This window comes from Pempheris klunzingeri, chromosome 17, assembly GCF_042242105.1.
Source record: "Pempheris klunzingeri isolate RE-2024b chromosome 17, fPemKlu1.hap1, whole genome shotgun sequence".
Classification (NCBI taxonomy): Eukaryota; Metazoa; Chordata; class Actinopteri; order Acropomatiformes; family Pempheridae; genus Pempheris; species Pempheris klunzingeri.
This window is the reverse complement of record NC_092028.1, coordinates 23030293-23058237: the sequence shown is the minus strand read 5'-3', so window position 1 is coordinate 23058237 and position 27945 is coordinate 23030293. Positions and strand designations below refer to the sequence as shown.

Here is a 27945-nt window from a genome sequence, read left to right as displayed (position 1 = left end):
AGAACCTGGGGTGGAGGGCAGAGTGGAGGACAAACATGGTGGCTGTTCAACGTACCGGACATGCAGCAACTGATGGATGAGATAAAGCAGTACAGGAATGAAAGAAAGAGGAAAGAGCACCCAGGGTTAAGGAAAACAACATGCAGGTGCAGATGTGAATTAAACCAAGAAGCAAAGCTTTCTCCCACTTTCAGTTTTCCCATTTTCTCTACACTGGTGCAGCTCATTCTGCTGGAGCCAGTTTAACTCGCATGGACCAGAGGTCACGTTTGTTTTGGTTGTTTCCCTCCAGATTCATGTGTCAGTCAGGTAAGGGTGGGTCCTGGGTGGCAAGGTAGGGAGGATTGTCCAACAGCGCCCCCCTGTGTTTGAAGCCAGCTACTGCATGTGCGGTTGCTGCATTCAGGGTCTCCTAGGAAATATCTTATATCAAACTTTGACATTCATAAAGCTTCATATAACTTTTAAGATGTTTTAAATGAGTGCAGTGAACAAACATGGACCATATAACAAGCAGCAAATACATGATATAATGCATTATATACATGAATTAGTTAATTTATAAATTAGCCGTTGACGATGTTTTGAATTTTTTGGTACAAAAATAATCAAATTTCGCCTCGATACAAGTCCGAGAGAAGTCCCCATTATTAGTTTATTTTCTGGTTTTTATATCTGAAAGTTCAGTTTTCGGCATTAACAAAAAAAATAAAATTGAAAGTAAGGATTTACGTGAAGTCCGTGAAGGCAGCAGAGGTAGTAGTTTTTTAGCCTTCCAAAATGACGGACCCAACGACGTCGCCAGAGGATCACTGGAAAGTAAGGGACCGACCGTTTACCTCAACTTTCTGTTAAAATGACTCGTTTGTCCACCGTGTGACAGGAATGATGAGTGGCAAACATTGTTTTATCTGAAAGCCGAAGTTTTGCCAACGTTAAGGAGGGGCAGGGCTGTGTTAGCTCGACGGCTAACGTTAGCTACGTGACGTCTGCTAACGTCACAAAGCTATAGCGGTGTGCTAGCTAGCTAGCTAAGTAAACAAAAGGTCCCATAAAGCAACTCCTGCAGTTTTAAATAGATCTGTGCTCAGCGACAACAACATTTAAAGATGTTTCTGTCAAAGTGAAGTGTAGTTTTATTTAATAGGCTGCCATAAAGTTGCAGTAAATCCACCATCACAGTGGCAAACAATGGAAATTCACTGCTGTTTGTGGTCCCACCACATAGAAATGATGGGAGGATCAGAAAATTGCACATTTGTCACTTGTAATTGACCTGCTCCACTTTCTTTTATCTCAAGTATTGACTGTAGCTTTCCTCAGGGCGCAGTGGAATCATTATCTTTATGTCAAGTTGTTTCTCACTTGGCTGCAGTCATTTAAATTCACATGTTGGTGACATGATGTCTTTAAAAAGAGTCTCAGGTATGTCACAGATTCAGTTTTTATATTACTTTATTAAAGATATTTAAGAGAAAGACATATACAGTACAACACAATACTATCAGGGGTGCAGACTTAAACATCAGCCAAGATCAAAATATTTATATACCTGCGTATACCATAAATATATAACTGTATATAAAATATGTATGTGACAGAGGTGTTGGCATGAATCAACCCATGTAGTGTATGTTGATGGTTTAAATTAGTGCATCATAGAGTGGATCAAGAACCAGCAAAAACACCAATACAGCAGTAATAAAAATCAATCAGTCAGTTAATCAGATGGTCGTGTAAGTAGCTCCAGACAGGCATGCTTGTGCTGCCTGAAGCAATAAAGGCTTCTCACTGGGCACGCTGCCTGTGAGTAGACAGACTGAGGTGGGATGGTAATTGTTTATTAGGCTAAAAGGACAACAAAGCATTCAGAAGTCCAAATCACGTGTCAGTCCAGCGACGTCACAAAGGTTGTGTATAATAGCTCTGCCTTTATAGCTTTAGAGGTCTTTGAATGTTCTGCAGAGACCAAATATTCACTGAGCTCGTTTTTAAATAATATGTGTGTGTGAATATAATAAGTAGCAAACACATGAAAACACAATGAAGCATGTTTGGATGAACTCTAGTAAACCAGATTTAAATTTCTCTGTATGAGAATAATTCCAAAATAAATGAGAGGCATTTTCATTGATTGTTTTTATAATAAAAGAGCAGCCAGACGGTATGTTCTGGTTCAATCTCTTCAGTAAAGATTTAGCTCTTTTAGAAAGCAACCTGTTGGTAAAGGTTTTATTCAGGTACCTTCTCTTAATGTAGGAAGAGAGAATCAGAGTAGTTCTTGTCAAATACTCTAAACATCTAGAAAGACTTAGTGTTGAAAGTGAACCATTTTTCAGGGTTTGGAATCACTTAAAAAAAACTGGACTGAACTTTGGGAACAAATCAAAGTGCCTGTTGTGTTGCGGCGCCGTAGATCAGACAGTGGTGGAAGTGCTAATGTGAGGCAGCTTTAACCCTCCTGCATATGTAGAATTGGACAAATGAGGGCAACGCTCAGTGGGGGTTCAGACTATCAGTCAGGCCGGCTAGCTATTGGTCTATTGTCAGTGGATTTCTGGGCAGCACAGTTTTCCCCTTATTATTCAGCCTCTAAGCCTATTTTCCCTTTTTCTGTCTTCTGTCGTGTGATGATGGCTCGGCAGACAGACGGTGCTTTCAGCGACAGTGGCTTTGACCCCAGTGAGTATCCAGTCGGTTCACATGTCGTTGTTTGTCATATCATTTGATATTTAGGCGAGGTGATGGTACCCTGTGTTTCTGGTCTCTGAGATTAGCCTGTCAATCTATTTCTGGTCTCCAAGTGAATCATTGATGTCTGCTGTCTCGCTCTGTAGGTTTCTTCGCTGAAACTGCCAGGAAGGGTACCGTCGTGTCCAGGGCCAACAGCATCGGCTCGACAAGTGCCTCTTCAGTACCAAACACAGGTACTACACTTGTTACAGAGGGGGCTGTGACATTACTGACAGGTTTAAGAGAGAGTTTATGCTGCATTTAGACTGTGATGTGAATAATTGCCTTGGATGTCTTTCCTGTAATGAACTTACTTGTAGTCTAAATCCTGTCAGATATTTTAAATTCCACTTCTATGAAGAGCAGCCTTTATTTTTATATCCCCTTTCATTCATAGTAAAATGATAAATGGAGACGGTGACTGCTCTCTTTCATTTTACCTACAAATGGAAAAACCTTTGCTGCTCAGTGGGGTATGGATCACAAGGCATGTTCTACTATTGCTCTTAATAGGATATGAAAGGGCAGTAATTCATCTGGAGAGCTTTAAACCAATAAGAGTATATCATGAATAATTATATTTTGATAAAATGCAGTGCACGCACACCCATTTTTCATCTTCATAGCTTTTATTCAGACTCTTTCAGCAGGGTTTTATATGAGTTGCCTCGGTTGAATAATGTCTCACGTCGGGCAGTTTAAAGTACATTAAAGTCATCGATGGAGCGCGATTGAAACATCAATCAGCTTCTCTGAATCCTGTTGAGAATTAAAATGGCCCAGCATTGGCTAAGTTTCTGTGATGGAAGAAAACAGAAACAACACGTATGCCAGGGTTATGTGTTTTAGGTTAATCAATAAATTCATCTCCTGTCCGGGAAACAAAGATAAGTCAAATGTCTTGTAGCAGTTTTAGAACAACTAGAATGAGCCACAAACCTCATTTTGTTAATGGAAAGTCAACAATTAAATAGTTAATTGCACATTCAGAGGTGTGTTTTTTATTCTAATCTGAATGTTAATATGTATTTTTGAATAGACGATGAAGACAGTGACTACAGACACGAGACGTCGTATAAGGACTCGTATAAAGATCGCCGGAGACAAGCGCACACACAGGCGGAGCAGAAGCGTAGGGATGCTATCAAGGTAAGGCTCTAATAGGATGGAGATCTTGTGCCTGGGCCACACTGCCTACTTCTACCTGGCTGGACTGCTGCCGCTCACATGCTTGTGGCGTCCACACGGTTTGAGTTTGCCTTTGATACTGGCCAACAAATGAAGGCATCCTGTCCACAGAAACACTAGAGGGCTTTTAGTTTTAAACCGATACAAGAATCGTGTATATATATATATCCATATCTGTATCATGTTCTACAGGTAGACGGTGAAACTGTAGTGAAAGGTGTATAATGTTGTCGATATGACTGTCACAGCTCATTCTCACTGTATTTCTGCTGTGAGTCTTGTGCATCGCAGAAAAAAAATAGGTGAAACGCCGACTCTCTAGATGAGGGCGCTGTGCTTTAAACCAGGCAGTGTGTCCTTGGCCTCACCTGAGACACACCTTTGAAAAGCTTTTTTATTTTCATTAGTTATTAATGACTTCATCTTCTTCTCTTTAATGTCAGAAAGGATACGATGACCTCCAGTCCATAGTACCAACCTGCCAACAACAGTCAGAGTTTGCAGTGGGAGCTCAGAAGATCAGCAAAGCTACTGTACTGCAGAAAAGTAAGACGTGATCTTGTTGGAAGATGTGACGTTACTCGATACAGACTTCTTCAAGGAGCTGATGTTTGTATCTGGAATAGTAGTTAGTACATCATTTGACATTTCAGGAGCAGGTCAGAGCAGAGTTTTCAGCTTTGGCTTTATTATCTAGTAGTTTCCCAGTTGAGTCCTGTAGTGTTTCATTGGTTGAACATGGCACAAAATCCAGGCTCGTTTATTTCTCACTTCAGTCACATGACACCTTTGTGCATGTTGCTTCAAGCCCCAGTTACAGATCCAGTCTCACATGCCCACATGACACAGAGGACACCTTGAGGCAATAATGGAAACTAACAAAGATCACAGTTGAGCAGAAAGATGGTGACGAACCTCACGCAGCACAGAAACCTTCTGTTAGGATGTCCTTTACAAGGGCAAAAGGAGGAAGTAGTCACACTCTGGTGTAGGGTGGGACATGGTTGTGGAGGGACAACACCTTGGAAAATCTTGAATCTGTGTCGAGTGGGGGGGGGAATCCATGACCAACGCATTTCTGTCTTTTATTTTTACAGCAATTGACTACATCCATTTTCTTCATAAAGAAAAGAAGAAGCAAGAGGAGGAAGTTTCTGTGCTTAGGAAAGAAGTGATGGCGCTGAAGATCATGAAAACGTACGATAGTGGTTCATAAATGTTCTCAGCCGAGCTTTTTTCCTGTAATTCACTCTACAGTCCCAGTTGTTGGCAAACTAAGACCTCCCTACCTGTTCTGCATCCAGACAGATGAAACAAAGTGCTGATCTTGCACAAAGAGAGAAAACTCTGGAGTTAGAAATGCTTTGATTGCAGCACAGTGAAGTTACTGCCAGGTCTAAAATCAGAAAATAGAACAAAATACCTTCTAATGAAAGCTTTAGATGCTGCATTACTATTTTTATTATGACCATATTTCACTTCCTATGGAGACAAAACAGTACATGTGGTGTATTTAAAGAAAGACTCCAGTTAATCAGCTCTATATGAAACTGAACAGTGATTGTGTTTCTCTTCGTAGGAACTATGAGCACATAGTAAAGGCCCACCAGAACAACCCACAGCAGGGAGAGGATCAGGTGTCTGACCAGGTCAAGTTCAACATCTTTCAGAGCATCATGGACTCCCTGTTCCAGTCCTTCAGCAATTCGGTTTCAGTGAGCAGCTTCCAAGAACTCTCCGCCTGTGTTTTCAGCTGGATTGAGGAGCACTGCAAGCCTCAGGTGAGGAGCACTGGTGACGCAGACCAGACGCAGTGAGAGCGGTCAGCGTTGCTCTGTTGATGCCGTAGTAACTCCAGTTTGTGTGCCTCCCTTCTGTTCTCTCCTAGACGCTGAGGGAGTTTGTCGTCGGGGTGCTCCGGCAGCTCAACGGTCAGCTTTACTGATCGAGTGAAACCTCTGGACTGAACTCCCAGAAATTAACTTAGGTTTGCTGTGACCTCTCAGGGTGGAGTAAGAGCTCCGATCAGCCTCAGGCCACGCCGCAGTATTTACACTCAATTGAGCTCATCAGTGACTCCCTGGCTGCAATTGGATTACCTCAACCCACAGCACGGGCAGAGATAACAAATGCTTAATTGGATCGAACAGTTACATGTTCAAGAAGGCTCACTTTCTGATGTTAAGCTGAGTGTTTTTAAGCACCTGCTGACTGTTCACATATCTTACCATTAGAGGTGTAACGGTATGTGTGTGTTGGTACCGAGCGCATCGGTACAGGATGTTCAGTTTGGTACGTGACCTCTCTTCGGTATGCTACGTGACCCAAACAATTACTGTCAAAATCGCTTAGCAATCCAATTACTCCGACGTGTGGAGCGATGACTCTAGAGTGAAGTACACCAGGAACATTTTTGGCAGAGCACCACTCAGCTGTAGCACGCTCACGGATGTGCCAGCCAAGGTAGCCTGGATAATGTGCGCCGTCGCCGCTGTCTGAATGACAAACAGAACCCAGAACTGAGTGCAGTATTCTCATTAAAATATGCACGTTTCTCTCCGCAGTGAAACGATCCCGCCCCTCTGTGACAGTCGGCTTTTCTGAACAACTATAAACATGTTTGATTTGTGGCGTAGTCAGACAGCACGTCGTCAGAATCCGAGGGAGAGAATGATGTACGATAGTCAAGTATGAAAGTACAAGAGGTTTGGTCCCTGTGACAGATATTATTATTATTATTTATGTCACCATTAGATTATTAATACTGGAGCATCAGTATTGGAGCAGCATGTTACCGTTGCAGCTGCTGGAAGTGGAGCTAGTTTGAGCTACTTTGCATAAATCAGCAGCTGCTCTGACTCTTTTCACTGCAGCAAACCCAGACTGTTTTAGTGATACAACTGGCCAACATTTTTCAAAATAAGACATTAAGGTTATTTTGTGCCTTTGTCAGCTGTAGCCATACCGAAAACGTACCAAACTGTAGTACAGATCAGTGAATCTCATGTACAGTTACACCCGTACTCAGCGTAGTTCTGCCTGCAGGGGGAACACTACAGTTCACAAGTCCAAATATCAGAGTTTGCAAATGAATGTATATGTAAAATGTAGCTGTAGTTGTTTTGCAGTAACTGGAGTGAGTTGCCTTTAAGATAAATGAAAACCAAGACTCCTCTTACAGATTGAGTCTATTGATCGTATTGTTTCTGCAGCCAAACTACCAGAAATAAAAGGGAAAGGTCGATAAAAGGCACCAAAAGCTCTGTAACATCAGGCATAACTTTGCAGCTGATCCAAAGGGCTCCTGTCAGCTTCAGTGCACAAACGTGGTGAGTCAGCCGTGCCACTCGTGAAGCGTAGCAGACGATGGAAAACAGTCCTGTGCTGTACCACTGCAGGGTAACTCATTGCTCCTGACCGTGCCATCAGGAGCACGCTCAGCGTTTTATCACCGCTTTAACACGCTGTGACAAAACGCTGTGACACCTCGCTGAAGTCTCAAGGGTGGCAGGTGTGCAATGTAGGCAGCATAAAGATTTATGAATCATTGTTTATATGTTAAGTTTGATAACTGTGCTACTCCACACATTGTTTGATGTTAGATTCTTAAAACGTCGCACTTGTGCATGTCGTGTTTATCTGGGAGTGTTGATTCTGCCGAGCCTTTCAGGTCGCTGTTCGCTCTGCAGTAAGTACTTTTTGTAACTGAATGACTTTGTCTGTGGTTTTAACAGCAACATGATGAATGCTGTTTACTTTGGTTGTCAGTGGCTTTTATGATGTCACAACATGACATACAGCGAATGTTTGTGATGGCTAGTTATGTTTCCAGTATCTAAGTAAAATATATCATGCACATGGCTAATCTGCTTGATAAAGAGTTGCTTTACTGTTGTTGCTTTAATCGCAGAAAAATATTGGTTTATTGCTGTATTTTCTTTACATAGTCCTTCTTATTAAAAGAGCCATCCCAAAATGTAAAGAAGTACAATAAGTGTTTGTCCTGTTTAATTTGCGCCAAGGAAAATGTAAATAAAGCGTAAGACGACAGCAGAAAAGGGCCGATAATATTTCTGGGTGGTTTTTCTCTTCCTGCAGCGAATAAACCTGGAAAATCTGTTCCATTTTCTAATTTGAGAAGGAGATGAGTTTGGTTCTTTTGTTGGAGAAATTCAGCATCAAACGTTGCTGTCAAGAACATTTAATAACATGGCAGCAATACGGAGAGAAAAAAAACAGTACAAAGGTCGATTAACAAAAGGAGAAGGAAAAATAGGACAACCCCTTTAATACGAGGTCATGAATTACCACCCACGCTTCAAACGCTGTGGTTCTATTATGTACACATTTATTTATTTATTTTTTATCGCAGCAAGATGAACTAGAACATGTAAAAAGAGGAACAGGGTTGGTTTTTGTGGCTTTAAAGGGTAAAAATAAACCTGCCAAATATCCCTCAGATGACCAGAGCTATTTTTGTATTAATGTTCTGTCCATTACAAAAGTTGTTTTCCGATTGTTCAGAAGAAAGGCCATAAATAAAGAACGCGCTGTGGCTCCGATGTATAATCTATATTCAGGCTTACATTGATGAAGAGGATGAGACGAGTGCTTCCTTGTTCTTTCAAACACTTGGAACAGCCACCTTACAGTCCTCATCAGTCTCCACGCCGACTTCATCCTGCAAGAGCAACACCAGGCAGAGCATTGATTAGTACTGAGGGTGAAAAACAAACACATGAAGTTAAGTTTGGGATTTTATGAGCTTCTTTCACTCACCAGGAACTCTTTTTTGCTCTTCGGATACCCTTCAAGGATCGAATTTATCATGTCTGAAGCCTGAGAGAAAAAGCACAACAAAGTATAAGAATACAGTGTTCAGTGTCTTTTATATTATTATTATTATTATTTTATAGCCCTCAGAGGTATTTTACTTTACATTTATTTATTCATTATCAATTAATCTGCTAATTATTTTCTCATTTAATCACTTAATCCATAAAATATTCTAAAATTTCTTTAAAAAAAAAAAAGTCATTTACAATCTCTCAGGCCAAAGTGAGATCTTAAAGTTGTTTGTTTGATGCGACCATCAGTCCTAAAACCACAAGATATTTTATTTTCTGTCATGAAAGACAAAGAAAAACAGCAAATCACCACATTTGAGAAACTGGAACCAGAAAATGTTTGATGTTTTTGTCTTAAAAAAATGAAAAGTGATGGATTATCAAAACAGTTAATCCACTTATTGCAGCTCTACAGCGTAAACATTACCAATCTCTTCCTCTTCTTCCACTCTTTCACGTAGATGTTGCGCTCTTTGTAAACCTGTAAATTAAAAACATTATGAGCAGCGTGCCACCATACTAGAACCACAACCGTAGTCTTTTCACTCTAAAGATAATTAGCTGCACTTAAAAAGCAAAAATTAGATGGATTCACAACCTTCTCCTTCTCCTCTGGTGTGACGTGGTTCGTGGCTGACTTTATCTTCTCCAGACGCTCTCTGTACCCTGAACACTCAGCCTTCAACTGCTGGATCTCTGCCACCATGTCCTCTGTTGTCAGGGAGCCGCTGAGCTCCTTCAGCTCTGTTAGCGGAGATCAGACACACAATTTAAAAGAAATGCAGCACGACAAAAACAATCCCTTCATTCTAGAGAAGACTTATGCAAAACAGCAGCATGTAGTCACCTACAACTGTGCCTAGATCCACTTATTTTAAGATGTACTCCACCTGCATCCATCTGTCTGCAGCTCTGGGTGAGGGCCTGCACGTCTGCACCGAGCTCTGAGATCTGACAGTCCATGGCCTTCAGGTCTGCATCGCTCACGTCTTTGAACTGCGCCTGTGGAAGAGACCGGCAGCAATCAGTTTCACCTGAAACACACACACACACAAGATTATCCTGGATCCCCTGCCTCTTTGTCCACCGCATGCACAGACTGACCTGATCGGCGAAGTAGATCTTTTGCTTGCCGTATGTTTTCTCCTTTATCTTCCCCTCCAGTGCCAGCTGCTCCATGGCTTTGACAACTGCCTGGTGAATTAGAAATATTCAACCAATTATTAATCAAAAGCCACACACACACACACCAATGCATGCTATGGTTAAGTGCCCATCTCACTGTTTTGCCCAGTCCATGCTGCTTCTGTAAGTTGGTGAAGACATCCTGAGCACTGTAGGGCCGGTTCTTCTCATTCAGATAAGCCAGGATGATGGGGGCTCCTGTGGATGGAAGCAGGAGCATCGAATCACAGGAGCTCAACAAGATGGTTCTGAAATGTAATATAATCATTATACTTGACAAACCCTAACATTTGTTAGAGATGACATCTAGATTCTTACCTAACAGCGCCTTTAATGGCGTCCTCACCTTTAATATTCTGCTGTTTCTTTATTTGTATGTCAGTTCTTGGTAAATTATCTTTTAACCTGCTAATTTCATCACTGGCGATCAATGGGGTTGTATTCTGTGTGATATACTGTAAAACATCGGCGTTTTACAACAAAAGAAACGAGCTGTAAACTCACATAAGAAGGTTTGACAGTCACCTCAGGTGAGCTAGCTTATCATGCTATGTGCTATGTGGCTAACGTTAGCTGTTAGCCTGTTAGCTAAACTTTCTAACATGGCTGTGAAACCAAACAAGCGTCGTTGGCTCGGCTAACTTACTGCAGTCACAAACAAACTCTTACCGTTGTCTTTTTTACTCATTTCTAACTTAACTCCACTTCCTCTTCGGCTCGTTCAGCTCATTTCTTTAGCTTCCCAACCGAGTTTCGCGCGAAAAATGCGTCATGGAAAAGATCGTTTATGTATTAAGATGCATCAGACTGTTGGAAATATCCGGTGCGGACAGTCTTCACAAAAGAGCCTTTCTCCGTTGACTTTCATTAAATCTCGAATACATTTGACCATTTATACATTTGACCTATTAATATTAACAGCTTTATTTAGTTGGTTATAAATAATTACTGTTTGTTTTTACCTTTGATTCAGTCCTACATTTTTTTTTTTTTTACTAAGTTTGCGATATCCGGAAAAAAGAGCAGAGTGAGAGCTTGTATGTTAGGCTGATCTCTGATTCTGACTGCAGAATTAAGATTTTGATAAATAATAAAAACGTTTAGTTTAACTGTTGATTTTTGTGTTGAAAAGATCATAGAAAAACACGTTTGGTGTGATGGATGTGAGCCCTGCATGCTCTGTCTGCCATGAAGTGAATAAATTGCCTATTGAGACAGATTCCAAAGCTCATCCTGTGCTTGAAGTAGGCAATTACATTTTAGCATAATGACAAATAAGTGATTCATAGTGGATGAATTCCTTAAGGAAGTCGTTTTAAAATTTCAGAGCCTTTAAACTGCAACGGTTTCATTGATTTCTTCCTTGACTTTCATCTCAAAAGCTTGAACCTTTGACAGGATATAACAAACCAAACAGACTTAATTGCAAACATTTTATTCAATACGATTTGCACATCAAAACATATCAAAACCAGTTACAGAGAAGAAAATACACTACTATGCACTTTACATGATCAAACTGACTACAGATCACTCATACTGAGGAACTGACTCATGGAGCAGCAATGAGCGACGTCTAACTTCTCCTGTTTGTACATCCTCAGCATCCCAGCAATGTCCTATCAGTGCACGTTTGTTCTACTTCATCTCCATGAATGTGGATCCAGCAGGTTGTTTGTTTTTTCCTATAGTGCTAAATTTGTTGCAGCTATGCTTTTCATCTCAAAATAACACAATTTAAGAGAGCAATGTGTTTTCTTCTATTAAAAACCAGCATTTTAGACTCTTTGATATATTTATTTTCAATAAATCTCAAATGTGGCTCATGTGAGTTCTTAAGTGCCTTTTTGCTCTGTTCAGTTTTAACATACTGACACAGTTTGTCCTTCAAAAGGAGTTCAGGCTGACAGCACATCAAAAACCACTTTAAACCTTTACACACCAACACTGTCTTTGAAAAAAAAAAGGATATTATGATAAAGTTCTATACCCAATTTTCATGTAAACATGTTTCCCCATTAAAATAGTAAAAGATCCATAAACTGAAGAATATCTAGTTTTTCTCTTAAGTTCAGCATGACTGTCAACTGCATGAAATGCAAAGACGATAAAACATAAAAATTAAAATAAAAACACACACACAAAGCTGAGGGTTCATTCAAGGAATTAAACGTGGACACAATCTGTTATTAAGCTGCATTAAAGGGCAGGAAAATGAAAAATAGTCTGAATTTACAAAGAAAAAGAAGCAAGTCTGGGGGCGAGTTCATCAATAAAACCACCAACAACCAGAACATCATGTGTTCCTCTGGGGCAGAAACCTTAAGACTGTAATGACTGAAATAAAAAAACAATGCATCAAAGTATCTTCACATGTCAGAGGACAGAAAAGGAAAAAGTCACAGACAAAAGGACAGAAACTTTTATCCAAATATTGTTTATCTTCATCACAGAAGAGCGTCGCCGTCCAAATCCACAGCTGATTCAAATAATTAAACCCTGTAACACGAAATAAGTCGACTTGTAACAGATCATAGCCGCATGTTACTGCTGTGTTTTAGAGAATGTGATGAAAGTAAAAGACTAAAGTGAAATGAGCGTGTGAAGCTGTTCCATCATGTCCTTATCAAAGCGACGTGGCTCAGCTCAACCAACAGGAATGTCGGATTTGGTCCCGTGTTGAAAATAGCCCTGTGTGTGTGTGTCGACCTCCAGGTAGAAAAGAGTTTACGGGCACTGCTGTTCTGTCTTTACAGTCACCAACGAGTACCCTGATAAACGTGTGGGTGCATAAAACAACGAGGGTCACTAATGCTGGTTTGTTTGATGTCTGGATGTTCCTATTGCTCAGCCTACAAAGTAAAAGTCTTCTGGATGATCAGATCAGGGAGTCAAAGTACAGGAGGAACGAGAGAGAAAGAAGAAAAGTACTTCACAGTGATAAACTGATGCCAATCTGAAGCAGGGCTGCTGGAACCTAAAGTCACCTCTCACAGCTCAACATGTACACTGCACATGGAGTTACACTCGTGCACACAGACGTACGTACTCACTCACTCACACTCTCACGCTCGCCTTACTGTGGTTTACCCAGCAGGCTAGACAAGAAGTTAGAGCCCTGGCTCTCTCCCCGTCTGGTACCTCCTCCTCCTCCTCCTCCTCCTCCTCCTCCTCCTCCTCCTCCTCCTCCTCCTCCTCCTCCTCCTCCTCCTCCTCCCAGAGGATCCATCTGGTTCAGTTCAGACTGATCCAGCATTTCAAAGTCCTCTCCGTCCAAGTCCGTGTCCAGCTCTGAGCTGGACTGCTTGCGGTAGCTCCGGTGGGCCCCGGCCCTGGGAGGACCTTCTCTGCGGTGGGTGGCAGGAGGCCGAGGTTGCAGCGCCCCGACCAGCGCTGCCTGGATCATGTTGCTGGCGATGACTCCGGCCAAGTCTCCGGCGAAATCAGAGGCAGGCGGCAGGCCGCTGAGAGAAAGTTCTGCATCCAGATCCTCCTGGTCCGAGTCCAGATGAGCATCTACGTCCAGCACTGAAGCCCGGTGACTCGTAAGTCCACACAGACCCAGACTGGGCAGACCGATGCTCGTGTCGTCGTCATCGTCCATCAGAGTGGCATCGGGGTTTATCGAGGGGAAGTCTGGGAGGTCCTGAGCAAACGACTCCTCAGCGTCACTGTGTCTGTCAAGATCTGAACAGGAAACACAGACACAGGTAAGGGACAAGGACCAGTAAACACCTGCCGACTATCAAGGCTTCAACGATTGGAGGGACAATATCAAGTTGATTTGAATTGATTACTATCACAGCTACGGTGTTATGAATCACACAATCACAAAAACACAATCTGTGGACTCTGCTGTGGATTTGAGAAGTTTCTGATGATGCAGCATGTTTCCTGCTGCTTGCTGTTAATCAGCACCAGTGAATTCTAAATCCTTAATGTCTTTTCCATCAATCTGACAAACCACATCTCTGCTCTCCACATGCCTGCTTACCAAAACTTTCTCTGGGCTCCAAAGGAGCAGCTAACGCTCTGGATATGATCTAGGTTGTGATATTGAACGGGGGTAAAGTGTTGCTGCTTTTTCCTCCTAAAACATTTGTCTGGACGAACACGTAGTCTGTGCTACAGTTTCTGTCTGATGATCATCTACCAGTAGATCCTGAGGAATCCTGTTGCTCGGACGGGAGAATTGATCCTTTTATTATTAATGAAGGTGGATTATGAGACAATGGGCCGCCGGGCACGGAGGAGTATAATATATATATGAAGTTTAAATATTTCAAATAGAACTTGGACACCCTTAGAAATGTTTATTCACCTAACTTTAACTGGACTGCTCACAGAGATCCATATTTCAAAGATCCATCAGATGCTGAGGCATGCAGGTGTTCAGATCACCTACTTAGCGACCTCGACTAACTACGATTTGACAACCCTTGAACTTACCCTCAGAGCCCTCAGTCAGGGGGGTCTGACCACGCGAGAGGTTGAATGTTCCATTATCAGTGTAGGAAACCTCAGCGTCAGAGTGCTCAGAGTCGGTCAGAGCAAGTTCCTTTGCAACAACAGCATCATCGAACTAGGAGAGACAGTTAAAGGTGAAATGACCTTTAAATAGAAGTTCACTTGTTTTTCTCTTCACATGTTCAGTCAGAATCTTTTTAGTAACTTTTACTTTTGCTCTGTTTGCTTTCTCTGTTTCACTGTAGTGATATATTCTCTCTCTGTTTGCTCTCATTCCCTCTGCAGGCTTCACTGCACACACACACACACACACAGACACACACAGACACACACACAGACACACACACAGACACACACAGACACACAGACACACACAGACACACAGACACACACACACACAGACACACACAGACACACACAGACACACACAGACACACACACACACAGACACACACACACACACACACACACACACACAGACACACACAGACACACACAGACACACACACACACAGACACACACACACACACACACACACACACACACACACACACACACACACAGACACACACACACACACACACACAGACACACACAGACACACAGGCAAAAATAACCATGCACATGACAGAAACAGCACATCATGTGAAGTTCTTAACCCCAACAGGAAGCGACCCAGATGTGCTGCAGTATTTAAGGCTGCAGTGAATCTGTGTAGTTTAACTTACACCCTCCACACTGAGAGGGTTTTAACGTTACCTTAAAGAATGAATAAATAAAGTATTTGGCAGAAGTGTCGACGCTCCATTTAGACACGTCATGTGTTCATTGTGCTCATTAAATAAATGTTCATGTTGACTGAAAGTAAACCTGGATTTGATGTTGTCACAACTATTATATGAGAGCACAAAGCCTTTAATGTTACTGATTATAAACATTAGTGAACCGGGCCAAATACAGAGTTCACTAACATCACTGTCAACAGAATTAGTGGCAGAATAATTGACTTTGGAAGTTAAACTTACTGTGGGACAGAAAGCAGCCAGCTCCTCCTCACTGTCACTGGCTTCACCTGAGGCTGCATCGTGGACGGGCCTCCGCAGGACTGCAGACAACAGACGATTAGTACACTCACTGGAAACTGGGGTCAAGATGGAGAACTGACTCACATTAACAGTAGGAGCGCTGATAGAGTCTCTGATGTGCAACACGTGATGATAACTGAACCAATTTCTGCTCAAATGTAATATGAAATCAGAACTGAAGTTCTTAATTGATCCATAGAAAAAGTAGTGATGAAATGCCAAATATTCTCTGGCTCCAGCTCATCAAATGTGAATGTTTGAATATTTATTTATCTGAATTCACTGAATATCTTTGGGTTTTGGATTTGACTGAACCAAAAACAAAAAGATATGTGGAGGCATCGTTTTGGATCGTGGGATGACATTTTAGAAAACTTTTAGAAGATGTGAAATTTGTTATAAATTACAACAAAACTATCGATGTTATTTGTACTCGTTTAAAAACACTCAGCTGAAAATAAGATCATGTGTTTCAGTGTCACCAGAGGGCAGAAAGGCTTTAACCTCAACAACAGGACCATTTGCTTCAGCTGACTGAACAAACACGTCAACCAAAGTTTAAATGATCTGAATCGTCGCCAAGTGGTCCGAGTGCAGTCAAATCTACATCTGATGTGCTGCTTACACTGATTATCAATAGGCTTTGACATCATGTATCCACGAACACTGAAGTCCAGCCGCTGCAGGACCGGCTCCAGCTTCACGAACACATGCTGAAACACCCTGTGATGAGCACCCAGAGGGGCCAGGAGAGTCGCCAACACTAGAGGAGAGGAACACAACACCAGGCGTTACACAGGAGGCTGTTTATTAGTGCACATGATGAGCCTTTGTGTTCTGTGTGTTCAGACTAGTTCAGCAACAGGCCTGAATACGAAGACACAAAGAGAGGCAGAGGGAGCAGCAGGGAGTTAACATGTAGAGAACAAGCTGCTGTGGATTGTTTCAGACGTCAGAGTGAGCAGAGGGCCCCCCCCTGGTGAGGTGAGGAGATTAGCCTGGTCTTAGCCTGACCTCCTTAGCTTTCTGCCTGGCTCCCTTCACTCCTTCCCTCCTTCCTCGTGCGTCTCATCCCGGCTTTAATCACCTCACAGGCTGGGCGCTGGTACGGAGGCCACGCAGATCTGGTTTCACCACCCATGCATTTTTTAATAGGACCAGTCAGGATGAGTTTCCCTGCTAACGTGGATCTGCAGTGAGGGGGGACTGGTTAAACTGCTGGGACTCACCAGCAGAGTAGGAGAGCACCAGTCCAGGGACGTAGCGTCCAACCACAGCCAAACAGGTGAGCACTCCACAGGCCATGACGCAGAACTGACACAGAGCAACAGCACACAGGGAACCAAGTCAGCGCCGACAGGACGTGTTGACAGTCACTCTTTATCATTATCATCACTATAATCACAATACGGGATGAATTATGGAGCCTAGTTTGAGGATAACGACACCAGAAAATAACAAAATCTATCTGAATATGTTTTCTATCCCAAACACAGACAGAACAGGTTCTCTGGAAATCACACAGATGTCTGTTTTTCTGACGGTGTGTGTGACGCTCACCTTGCCGGGGTTCAGTCGTTTGTACTGCACCACATTGGAAGCGAGAACTGCTCCACTGACCCAGGCCTCGGCGAGGTGGTGGCACAGTTCAGGCACGCTGAGGACGCCCGGCTGCACCAGACCCCAGCTGCAAATACAGAGACATTGATGAACACCTTCATCAGCTCTCTACTCGTCCACCATTACCAGTGTTGATGATCGTGGTTACAGAAACTAACCTCTCGTTTTCAGACTCATCCCATTTTCTGACTGCGGACAGAAAGAGAGAGCATTAATCACTTTAAGCAACATTACGTACAAAAACACACACTGAGGTTTCATAGTTTTGGTTCATGGTTTTAAATTGAGTTGCACTTTTTTCTTAAGCTCGTCTCTGAACGCCGAGCGAGTTCAGAAAAAGGTTTTAGGCTTCTGTCTGACTCTGACAATGTGCGCTTGTTGAGCTCACAGTGAACCAGTTGTGATCTACAGTGTGATTAGCATGAGGACGAAGGAAAACACATTCCAGGGGGAAGGTAAAGGAGAAGCACAGAGAATGCCAGCGTCTGTTTCAGAGAGATTAAGAGCCCCCATGAAAAGCAACTTGTAGCACCTCTAATCTCTGGCCAGATCTTATTTCTCCAGGTATCAACAAAGACAACGACGGCCAGACCAGAAGCCAGCAGGAACAGCAGGCGCAGTGAAGTCAGGGCGAAGAACCTGGAGGGGAATAAAAACAGCAAAACATGAACAGAAAGCTCCAAAAGACAAATACATAATACAACATACAACATGGAACAGGTCACACACTGAACCTGGAAAAACAAACAGACTGGACAGATACTGGGAATAATATCCAAAGCATGGAAAGAATGATGGATGCTACATCTAAGGGTTTATATAATCTGGTATTACCAGGAAAAATGGATTGTATTTGTGGCCTTGTGAGTATTTTCATGATATGGATGTGAAAGAGTGACCAGTTGTTTCTTTTGTGTTTTGTTTGCTGTATTCTTTTGCTTCTGGAAAAAAAATAAAGTTTAAAAGAAAAAAGTAAGCTCGTCTTCTGCCTCAGGAGTAAATAATAAAGTACAGAGTCACAAACTCTTTATAGAAATGAACCAAGAGAGACGATAATAAAATAGGATAAGACCACATTTTCTCCTACAAACTCCTCTAACGTGATTAAAGCAGTAGATTCATTCCCTCGTCCTCCTCTAACGAGAGAAGAGCTGCACGTCGGGTTTGAAGGAGTTTTGTTCATTATTATAATAATTCACGTCTCTAAATGTTGCTCCAGTTTCAAATCACAAGACTCCAAAATTTGTTGACCACAATGTTACAGGATTCTGCCAATCAGCAGTTAGGGATTAACCTCACAAAGAATTTGTTGGCAGAACGAGGTGAGCTGGTATTTGGGGTCACGGTGCAATTAGCGGCCACAAACACATAAACTTCATATGTGTAAGTGAACGTAGCTCCATATGCAGAGGAGACGGACAACAATGTGACAGTGAATAAATAACACAGAGCAACAAGACAACAAGTCAACAGATGCTTCCACTCCACAGGATTTCTGTTTTTTCCCATTTGGTGTTTTAAGGAGGAAAATGAAGACCTCAGTGACCTGCTGCCCCCCCGCCTCCCCATCTCCACCTGCTCCGAGCACCAGCTCAGGGTTTGGGAACATTTTCCAGGGTAAAATTCAAGCACTTAAAGCACTTTCAAAGGAACCAAAACCAAAAATGTACAGACTCTTCAACCCTTTTTGATCACATCTTAAATTGTTACTATGAATTAAACTGCATAATAATAAAGTTCACAGATTTCATACTTTGATCATGTTTATGATCTGCTGGGAGACACCAGGAGGAAAACAAATCGTCTCATCTCCAATATTACAAGATTTTTGTTTTACATGAGCGAGTGAGTCAATGAGCATATTTAGAATTCAAGCATGAAGGTTAAAATTAAGCATTTTCCAAACTTTAAAGGCTTTGAACAAACCCTGAGAATAGATTACAAAGGCGCATCAGTCGAGACGAGCAGCCCAACGTGCTCCCTGAGCTCCACAAGCATCCCTCTGTGTCCCAGCTCAAGGTCACCTGTCCTGCTCCTCCACCTCCACCTATTCACACCTTCACTGCTTCATGTTCAACACCAAGTCTCAGGCTGGTGAATGTAATCACAGAGACCTTTATGAATAGACTACACTTCATGCAGAGCCACAGTAGAAGTGATTCTCGTCTTGTGTCTGTACTGACAACACATGGAGCTGTAAACTGCAGGTTCAACCTCAATTTAGAGGCTCCAGCAGCAACAATGGAGCCAGTAAAGAGGATAATCCAGGGCTCCACGCTGCTCTGAAGAAGAAGAAGAAAACAGCTCAATCAGGAGCAGCATTTGAGTCAAAGTAGAGGAGTCTATAAATAGTCCCAGCAGGCTGCCATCTGTGCTGTCTTCAATTGACAGGTGAGACATTTGCATTGTGTGAAAGCACCAGCTGCTCGCTGTCACGTTGCTTTTCCCCCTAAACACCAAACCGTGTCCCGGTGTGAGCTGCTAACAAACACACAGCAGAAAACCATGAATGTGGAACTCACCAGAACACAACGTTGGCCACAGTGTAGAGCAGCACACACTGGAAGGGTCTCTCCCACACTAGGACGGACTGTAGGTAGGTCAGGACGCGCTCGTAGGGCCCCAGCCGGGACTGAAGGGCGGCTTTGACAGCCCGGACCCGGCTGTCTCTCTCGCTGGAGCCCGGTCGGCTCCGCAGGCAGACGCTGGTCCCCTGCGTGGCCGAGCTATCCCCCACGGCTGCGTCTTGCATTGCCCCGGTGTGCGCCATCTTAGCGTCGGTGAAGTAAGCCTGCACACAAATACAGACCTGAGTGGGAACAGGTGAAGGGCTTGATGAGGGGCTCCACAGCGCCGCGGAGCAGCTCCGCTCACAACATCGGCTAACTGCTAGCTTCTGAGCTAACGGCTAACAGCTAACGGCTAACGGCTAGCAACGAGCTCGCTGAATCACCGTGTTGGCGTCCAGCCGTTAATGTTAGAAACATCCGTGTCATCAGAAGCAGCGTGAAAATGTCTTGAAATAAGATGACACTTACTATTTTGACATTTTTGCAGGAATTCAGCGCTGACAATATGGCGTATCCTGTTTTTCGGAGCCCTCAGCAGCCCAATCAGAAACCGGACGCGCCCCCGCGTCATGCTGCGTTCAAGTGGAATGGGATTTTTTTTGTTTTATTATTGGTGTGTTTACTTTGAAGCACTACATGAGCACCTTACAGCTTCTTCCTCTTCTTCTTCTTCTTCTTTTAAATCTCCATCGTTTCCCATTTCATATGTAGTTTGTTTATTTGCAATGAGACGTTTCGTTACGTTTCTGTTTGTGTACCATGATCATGGAAACTTGAAATGCCCGTCAAGCTGTGAGCTGTGAATGCAACTGAGATGTGATTACAATAATACTTACAAATGAAAAATGTCGTTATTGTTGTGTTTTTGTACACATTTTAGCTGGAATATTTATATTACGCATATTTATCTGCGTATATTTATCTGCCGTTGGGCTTGGTGCTACAGTTAATGTGCCCACAGTGCCCCAAAGTGGTCACAATATATAACTGCACTTTGTTACAGACGTTTTATTTTGAATGGTTAAACCGGAAGTTATGTTATGTTATTGTTATGTGTAGCTTGACTAGTTTGGTTGTAGTTACTAGTTGTGGCCACTAGAGGGCAGCAGAAACTCCCCACTATAAATACAGCATAGAGAAGGCTGCTGATTATTAGGGTTCATAATTAAATATCAAATTTAAAAAAACTAATTAAATATGAAAATTAAAGTTTTACCTTCACTGTTGAAGCAGCAATGTGTATCAGACAAAGGGGAGAACAACAAAACAGCAACAACAAAAAAACACTCCAAAAGCTAATTCCAAATTTGGTCTCTTATTCAATAATAATAACAGTAATAATAATAATGAGACAAAAAATACACACACATATTATTACAGTTATCATGAATTAAGGCGGACACAATAGCATAGAACTCAATTCAATCGTTTTATTGTCATATGTGGAGAAGTTTCACTGCACACTGAAAGTCTAGTTTTGCCCTTTTCACCTTTAATGCCGCTAAAAATAAATAGATGATTAAAAAAAGAAAGGAGATAAATACACAGTAGCTATACAGTAAACACACACCAGCTTAAAAAATATGTTCAAGAATAAAATATATATATAAAATTCAAGTAATGATTGCACATGAATATGTAAATACAGTAAATATCCTGTCACTGTCAAATAAAGTAAAAAATGGATAAAAATAAAAAAATAATTCAGAATAAGAGGAAAATGAAAACTAATAATTGATTAAACTTTTAAATGATTACAGCTGTAGTTACAGGCTGTGGCCGCTGGGGGGCATCAAGGTGGAAACAGTAGTATACACATACTTCCGGTAAGGATTTTCAAAATAAAAACATTCTTCTTGCCGAATAGCTAGCAGGAGCACACACACTCCGACACAGCAGGCGGCGACGTGCGCCTTCAGTGCATGTTTGCAACCCGACAACAGAAGAAGAGCAGCCGCGCAGCTTCACATCAGCACCAAGCGGGAAGCAGCGGGCTGGTGGAGACTGGAGAGGCGGTTTGAGCAGAAAGTCCACTTTTGTCGCCTAGTTTGTTTAGCTAGCTAGCAGGCAGCTAGCGGGCTAGCTCAGCCAGGAGCAGCTGGAGACTGAACATGCCGCGGGAGATCATAACGCTCCAGCTCGGACAGTGTGGGAATCAAAGTACGTGGAGGTGAATGTTGAGCTCGCTGCTCACCACAGTGAAGTTAGCTAAGTTAGCTAGCTAGCTAGCACGGTGTGTCAGGCTCTGCGCCGTGTAGCGACGTTAGCTAAAGAGCTAGTTTCAAGTCAAGCTAACGTTGAGATCACAACATCACACAAACAGTGACAACTGCGCCAGAAAGTGAATCAGCTGATGTGTGTGAATGTAGTTTAGTACGAGCCACCGTTAGCTAGCCACCTGTGCAGTGTCATCCACACAGCGCTGCAGGTTTTATGCTAATTAACGTGTTGTGCAATTAGCCTGTAAGGTGATAAACGGCTCATTAACGTGTATTAACGTGTCTCTGCTCGTGTCTGTGTGCTGCAGTCGGCTTTGAGTTCTGGAAGCAGCTGTGTGCAGAGCATGGCATCAGCCCGGAGGGGATCGTGGAGGAGTTTGCCACCGAAGGCACTGACAGAAAGGACGTGTTCTTCTATCAGGTCTGTGCTCCATCACCCCTCTCCATCCTCTCCATCCTCTCCTTCATCTCCATCTTCTCCATCCTCTGTCACGTTAGAGAGCCGTCTCACACACACTGGCTGGTCTATGGTGATGCTGGAGTGCAGCAGCATAAGGTGGCACTAGGTGGCGTGCTTGTAGTGTAAACTGAGACCCTGCAGGCTGAGCATCATCATCATCATCATCATCATCATCATCATCATCATCACCATCATCACCCTCTGACTCCTGCTTGTCCCTTAAACCCCCCCCAGGCTGACGATGAGCACTACATCCCCCGAGCAGTGCTCCTGGATCTGGAGCCGAGGGTGATCCACTCCATCCTCAACTCTCCGTACGCTAACCTGTACAACCCAGAGAACATCTACCTGTCGGAGCACGGGGGAGGTGCAGGCAACAACTGGGCCAGTGGATATTCACAGGTAACGATGCGTCCCCCCACGAGCTCCTATCATGATTCACTTTTAAAGAAGCAAATGCATTTAGTTTTTTTTTTCTTCTCCTTATCAGGGCAAAAAAATCCAAGAGGACATCTTTGACATCATCGACCGGGAGGCAGATGGCAGCGACAGTCTGGAGGCAAGTCGGCCATTTCTCACACAGCGAGTGTCCCCGGGGCTGGAAGTGATCGGGGCCGTGGTGGTTTGGGATTTCAGAAAGTGATTTTAAAAGTAATGCGACATTACTGTGTGTGTAGAAATGTTACAGAGGAGAGTAGGAAGTATAAGAAGATACTTTAACATGGTAGAAATAGCAGGAGTGAAACAGCTACGTCGCCTGTAGTCGTTTCGTGCTGCTCTGTGTGTCTTTAGGATCATTTTGCATCTCTCTGTGGTAGTTTTGCATCTCTCTGACGTTGCTTTGTGTCTCTTAGTGACTCTCCTGTATCAGAAACACATGGTTGTACTCAGACCTCTTTGTCTGTCAGTCAGACTCTTGTACCGTAAAAACGTGTGACTTAATCAAAGCTGTTAAAACGGTGCCAGTGCCGCTCGTCTTTAAACTAAAAGCTCCAGCTCACTATTATTCTTAGCCTCCTTTTTTTTTTTTTGGTGAACTTCCTTCAGCTGCCAGCCCCCCATGAAATAACACTCGCATTTCCCCTCTGAGGTCTGCAATTTCTGTAACTCATTCACATTATGACCCCACATTATTATTTAGTGTGTGCGCTCTGGGTAGGAAGGTGGGCCGAGCTCTGGGAGTGTGTGTATGTTGGCAGGGTGTGGCGTGGAGAATGTCTGGTGATAATAGCCGGGCGAGTGTGGAAGGCAGGTATTACAGGGCGGTCTTTGGGGGGGTGAGGGAGCCTATTTGAGAGGTGGGGCTCCACTCCCATTTATATAACTGCAGAGGAAAAGAGGCATTTGCTCACCCACACACGTTCAGCTTCACGCTTGAGTGGAGTTTACAGTAAGCTTTACACACACGTGGCACATGCCGGGCTGCTCATTTAAACTGCAAGTAATAAGTAACCGCTTGTCTTTGCAGGGATTTGTTCTGTGCCACTCCATAGCTGGGGGGACTGGTTCAGGACTGGGATCCTACCTGCTGGAGAAACTCAATGACAGGTTTACAAACACACTGTTTTAGTTTTCATGTAGGAAAGATGAATGAACAGGCGGCGTGTGTGTGTGTGTGTGTGTGTGTGTGAGAAGAATAATCTACACACTGTCTGATCTCCAGGTACCCAAAGAAGCTGGTGCAGACTTACTCTGTTTTCCCAAACCAGGATGAGATGAGCGACGTGGTCGTCCAGCCGTACAACTCGCTGCTCACGCTGAAGAGGCTCACCCAGAACGCAGACTGTGTGGTGAGCATGCCGATTGATCCCAACGCCTCCAAATTACCTCACAAGGTGGCATTAAAATGACTTAGCTTGTATCTGTGCCACCAAACTCACAACACAACTGAACTGTTCCACTTCCAGTGAGCTAAAACAGGAATCAAAAATCATGGTGCTAAAAAGCGCTCGGTGAGATTGCCAGTGAAATTACGACGTGATGTCAGGCTGTTAAATCACTTTGGCCTCATGCGTTCTGACGTAAATGGCAGAGGTCAAAGTCACCGTGTTAAGACATGAAAAACATGTTAAACTCTCCCATGAAGAAGGTTTGGAGTCCCAGAAGTCCACACTGCGCTCGTTTAATGCTGTTTTTACAGCTTAAAGGAATATTCCGCCCCCAAAAACACATAATCATAGATTAGATATCTGCTTTCAACTCCAGCTCACAGCTCACGTGGTGAATTCAAACATCATTTCTGTCCTCGGCAACTTTCATAGGAAGAGAAGGAACCCGCTGGTCTGATTAGTGAGACTGTTCTCTGCTCCAGTGTTTGTGCAGCAGAATAATAAAGAGGCAAACCGCAGTGCAAGGAGTGAGACATCAAACTTAATAAATCTGTCTTAAATTGGTGATTGTATTAGTCTGAGCTGCTCTGACAGTCTAATGGTGTTTCCTCTCTAATACCTACTTCCTCCAGGCTTGCATAAGGCCCTTATGTTGATTGAATTAGCCAGCGGGCTAATAGAATCTGCCCAAGAATTGGTCCCCCTGTTGCAGCTCGACAGTGCGTCTTTTATGTTGAGCTCACTAACAACAGCACACTGTGTTGCTCCCTCAGAGGTTCCTTGGCTGCGTCATTACTCCGGTACCCTCTCACTCCTCCTTTGACATCCTAACTGTGTGTTGACTCTCACCGTGTTGTTCTGCTGGAGGGAATCTCTTCTTTTCAGCTCTCTCTTCATTTTCTAATAACCCCCTCCCCCCCCTGTGTTTGTGTGTTCTACATCAGGTGGTGCTGGACAACACGGCTCTAAACCGCATCGCCACAGACAGGCTGCATATTCAGAACCCGTCGTTCTCCCAGATCAATCAGCTGGTGAGTGTGAGACGGCGTCCACCTCCTCCAGCTGTTGTGTCCAGCTGCAGTGGCTTCCTGGTTGTGTTTAAACAAAGACAAACGCTGAGACAGACTCTACAAGACGCGGCGCTACAAAAGTTCCAAGATACACAAACTTGTTTTGCGAGTCAGTTGCACATCAGACTGGATTTCAGCTTTCTCAGAAGTGAGCCGCACGTGGCTGCACACTTGTCCTGGTGTGTCAGAGGAGCCACACACACCTTCTGAGCTTAGGGCTGAGTGAATATTGGTTTTAAGCTTGAGCTTGATTCAGGTTTTAAAAACCTCATGTTTTTTAAGACTTAACGTTGAGTCAGAATAATAAAATACGTGCATGATGAGAGCCAGCTGGACACCTGCAGTCAGGACAAACACACATCTGTCTGCTCTCACCAGACTTCAGTTGAAATAAAGCTCTGTATGATTGAACCTTCGTACACACACAGGTCTCCACCATCATGTCTGCAAGCACAACCACCCTGCGCTACCCCGGCTATATGAACAACGACCTGATCGGCCTGATTGCCTCCCTCATCCCCACGCCTCGCCTCCACTTCCTGATGACTGGCTACACACCGCTAACCACAGACCAGTCGGTGAGTTCACACCTCTGGGAGAGACGTGTCTGTCAAGAAAATAACATCTGCTCAGATGAAATGATGCACAAGTGTTTCAGGTTGCCAGTGTGAGGAAAACCACAGTGCTGGATGTGATGAGGAGGCTGCTGCAACCCAAGAACGTGATGGTGTCGACGGGAAGAGAGAGGCAGCCGAGCCACTGCTACATCGCCATCCTGAACATCATCCAGGGAGAGGTCGACCCCACACAGGTACACAAGCACAGTCCGGCCACCGTTTGTTCAGATGTTTGCAGAGTATTCAGCCGTGTTTTCTCTGACTCTGCTGTAGGTGCACAAAAGCCTCCAAAGGATCCGGGAGCGTAAACTTGCCAGCTTCATTCCCTGGGGGCCCGCCAGCATACAAGTGGCTTTGTCCAGGAAGTCCCCGTACCTGCCCTCGGCCCACCGAGTCAGCGGCCTGATGATGGCCAACCACACAAGCATCTCCTCCGTAAGTGCTCATCTCACCTCCGCCGGTTAAATTCCCCTCCAGTGTGCGTTTACGCAGCAGAGACCTGCGTCTGTATTTGATACTTCAGGATCCTAAAACTGAAGCTGAGCCGCCACCACAGCAGTTTCAGGGGAAGTCCACAAACATTTTGGATCCTTATCCTGCTAAATTAGATAATTGAGACTGAAACTTGAAACTGTAGCTGCTTTTTTCCTCTTTTGTTGGTTTAAAACATGAGTTGTGTAGTTGAGGGAAAATGCAATCCTGTAATGTCATTAAATGACTTAATCTGAGATGATCGAATAACACTCGGACAACAATGCCTGAATTGAAGCATTTTCTCATCATTTAAGGTCTTAACTTTAAGTAAAGGGGAAATTAGTGACCTAAGGGTCTTTCACTGATGTCAGATTTCATTTTCACTTCTTCTAACATGGAAGTCTAAAAACCAAACTGAAAGTGTGCCACTTCTTAGGAAGTCTGAGTGAGTGTTCACAGCGTTACCTTCCGTTCTGACGTCCTCTCCGCTGTCCCACAGCTCTTTGAGCGGACGTGTCGTCAGTATGACAAGCTGCGTAAGCGTGAAGCCTTCCTGGAGCAGTTCCGCAAAGAGGACATATTCAAGGACAACTTTGACGAGCTGGACGACTCTCGCGAAGTGGTCCAGCAGCTGGTGGACGAGTACAGCGCGGCCACGCGGCCCGACTACATATCCTGGGGCACACAAGAACAGTGAATACACAGCAACTGCAACCCATTTAGTGTACATGCTTAGATAGATTGTTCTAACTCCCTTTTTCACTTTTCAAAACATCTTCTCCTACATGTAGGTGTCCCAAAATAGACAGGCTATAGCTGGTTCTCTGAAAAACCTATTTATTGGCTCGTTATAGCATGTAATCGTATAGTATCACATCCTGGAAACTCTCCAACCCAGTTCAAATGAATCAGTCCTGTGAAGTGAAAGTAAGAGTTCTTATTTCCTGCAAGTCTTTGCAGAAAGCATCAACACGTCTTGTACAAAACAATCTAGAAATGTCTGTTAATAGTTTGTTTGTTTTTCTCCAACCTGTTGCCTTGTTTTTCTCTACTTTTATACAGAGTACAGTGCTTCAGTCTTCATGCAGGTGATTCGCAGTAAAACGTCCACAGCCGATGAAATGATTTGCCTTGAAAAATGGGAGTGGGATTGGCAGAATGGTAGTTGATGCAGCTTCTTGCATCCCAGACTATTTCTGACAAGGTGCTCCGTGCCGTCTTGTCTGCTGCTGGTACACGACCGACAAGAATGTCGAGAAGCTGAAGTTGGGTTTGATTCAGAAACGACGTTAGAATAGCTGCCATATAAACCACACTGACATTTTAGCAGCATTTGTCACTCACAACGGAGAAAGTAAGAGTTTGCACAGGTGACCACGGAGTACAAAGATGAATGCTTCATCTCTACGCCTGTAAATATACTCTAAATACTCGCTGGCGTTCTGTGTCATCTGAAATGAATATATGGTTTCATGTTGCTTTGCTTGTTGGACCTGTTAAAAATGATGAATAAACACATTTTCTATTATCTGCTTTTGGAAAACTTGTGTGTTATCTGACGCCACGCTGTGTAGGTTTCA

The 27945-nt window shown here is 43.5% G+C and overlaps 4 protein-coding genes across 5 annotated transcripts; 2 read left to right on the top strand and 2 right to left on the bottom strand.

The window, feature by feature from the left end:
* Positions 1–758: 758 nt before the first annotated feature.
* On the top strand, positions 759–8164 carry mlx (MAX dimerization protein MLX). The gene is made up of 8 exons (XM_070848655.1): positions 759–819; positions 2646–2682; positions 2838–2927; positions 3773–3882; positions 4365–4467; positions 5019–5118; positions 5501–5702; positions 5810–8164. The coding sequence occupies exons 1-8, from the start codon at positions 781–783 to the stop codon at positions 5864–5866; spliced, it is 738 nt and encodes a 245-aa protein (XP_070704756.1). The 5' UTR covers positions 759–780; the 3' UTR covers positions 5867–8164.
* psmc3ip (PSMC3 interacting protein) lies at positions 8156–10699 on the bottom strand. Of its 2 annotated transcripts, XM_070848656.1 has the most exons (8): positions 10623–10699; positions 10051–10151; positions 9873–9962; positions 9659–9770; positions 9367–9512; positions 9196–9249; positions 8701–8760; positions 8156–8602 (listed from the first exon to the last, which is right to left on the bottom strand). In XM_070848656.1, exons 1-8 carry the CDS (start codon positions 10639–10641, stop codon positions 8546–8548), a joined length of 639 nt encoding a protein of 212 aa, XP_070704757.1. In that variant the 5' UTR covers positions 10642–10699; the 3' UTR covers positions 8156–8545. The 2 variants fall into 2 exon arrangements, with proteins under 2 accessions (XP_070704757.1, XP_070704758.1); XM_070848657.1 differs by lacking the exons at positions 8156–8602; positions 8701–8760 and adding an exon at positions 8963–9044.
* A 673-nt stretch (positions 10700–11372) lies between these two features.
* Positions 11373–20242, bottom strand: retreg3 (reticulophagy regulator family member 3). The gene is made up of 10 exons (XM_070848701.1): positions 20165–20242; positions 19649–19917; positions 17659–17765; positions 17285–17315; positions 17067–17193; positions 16736–16820; positions 16132–16269; positions 15447–15526; positions 14403–14535; positions 11373–13640 (listed from the first exon to the last, which is right to left on the bottom strand). Exons 2-10 carry the CDS (start codon positions 19894–19896, stop codon positions 13030–13032), a joined length of 1560 nt encoding a protein of 519 aa, XP_070704802.1. The 5' UTR covers positions 19897–19917; positions 20165–20242; the 3' UTR covers positions 11373–13029.
* A 1435-nt stretch (positions 20243–21677) lies between these two features.
* tubg1 (tubulin, gamma 1) lies at positions 21678–27890 on the top strand. Its single transcript, XM_070848588.1, has 11 exons — positions 21678–21856; positions 22224–22336; positions 22610–22777; positions 22866–22934; positions 23844–23923; positions 24039–24165; positions 25149–25235; positions 25703–25852; positions 25933–26085; positions 26165–26326; positions 26865–27890. Exons 1-11 carry the CDS (start codon positions 21808–21810, stop codon positions 27060–27062), a joined length of 1356 nt encoding a protein of 451 aa, XP_070704689.1. The 5' UTR covers positions 21678–21807; the 3' UTR covers positions 27063–27890.
* The last annotated feature ends 55 nt before the right edge of the window (positions 27891–27945 follow it).

Bases quoted from the DNA above. Each gene is read 5' to 3' on its own strand.
- tubg1 (XM_070848588.1), top strand. From the start codon at position 21,808: ATGCCGCGGGAGATCATAACGCTCCAGCTCGGACAGTGTGGGAATCAA. The intron at 22,778-22,865 runs GTAACGATGCGT...TCTCCTTATCAG, and splicing joins GGGCCAGTGGATATTCACAG to GGCAAAAAAATCCAAGAGGA. The intron at 22,935-23,843 runs GCAAGTCGGCCA...TTGTCTTTGCAG, and splicing joins ATGGCAGCGACAGTCTGGAG to GGATTTGTTCTGTGCCACTC.
- retreg3 (XM_070848701.1), bottom strand. From the start codon at position 19,896: ATGGCGCACACCGGGGCAATGCAAGACGCAGCCGTGGGGGATAGCTCG. The intron at 17,766-19,648 runs GTGAGTTCCACA...ATTCCCCTCCAG, and splicing joins GTGGCCAACGTTGTGTTCTG to GTTCTTCGCCCTGACTTCAC. The intron at 14,536-15,446 runs GTAAGTTTAACT...TGTCTCTCCTAG, and splicing joins TGGCTGCTTTCTGTCCCACA to TTCGATGATGCTGTTGTTGC.
- psmc3ip (XM_070848656.1), bottom strand. The intron at 9,513-9,658 runs GTGGAGTACATC...CTCCGCTAACAG, and splicing joins CTGCAGACAGATGGATGCAG to AGCTGAAGGAGCTCAGCGGC. The intron at 8,603-8,700 runs GTGAGTGAAAGA...TTGCTCTTGCAG, and splicing joins AGAGCAAAAAAGAGTTCCTG to GATGAAGTCGGCGTGGAGAC.
- mlx (XM_070848655.1), top strand. From the start codon at position 781: ATGACGGACCCAACGACGTCGCCAGAGGATCACTGGAAA. The intron at 2,683-2,837 runs GTGAGTATCCAG...CTCGCTCTGTAG, and splicing joins CGACAGTGGCTTTGACCCCA to GTTTCTTCGCTGAAACTGCC. The intron at 5,119-5,500 runs GTACGATAGTGG...TTCTCTTCGTAG, and splicing joins GCGCTGAAGATCATGAAAAC to GAACTATGAGCACATAGTAA.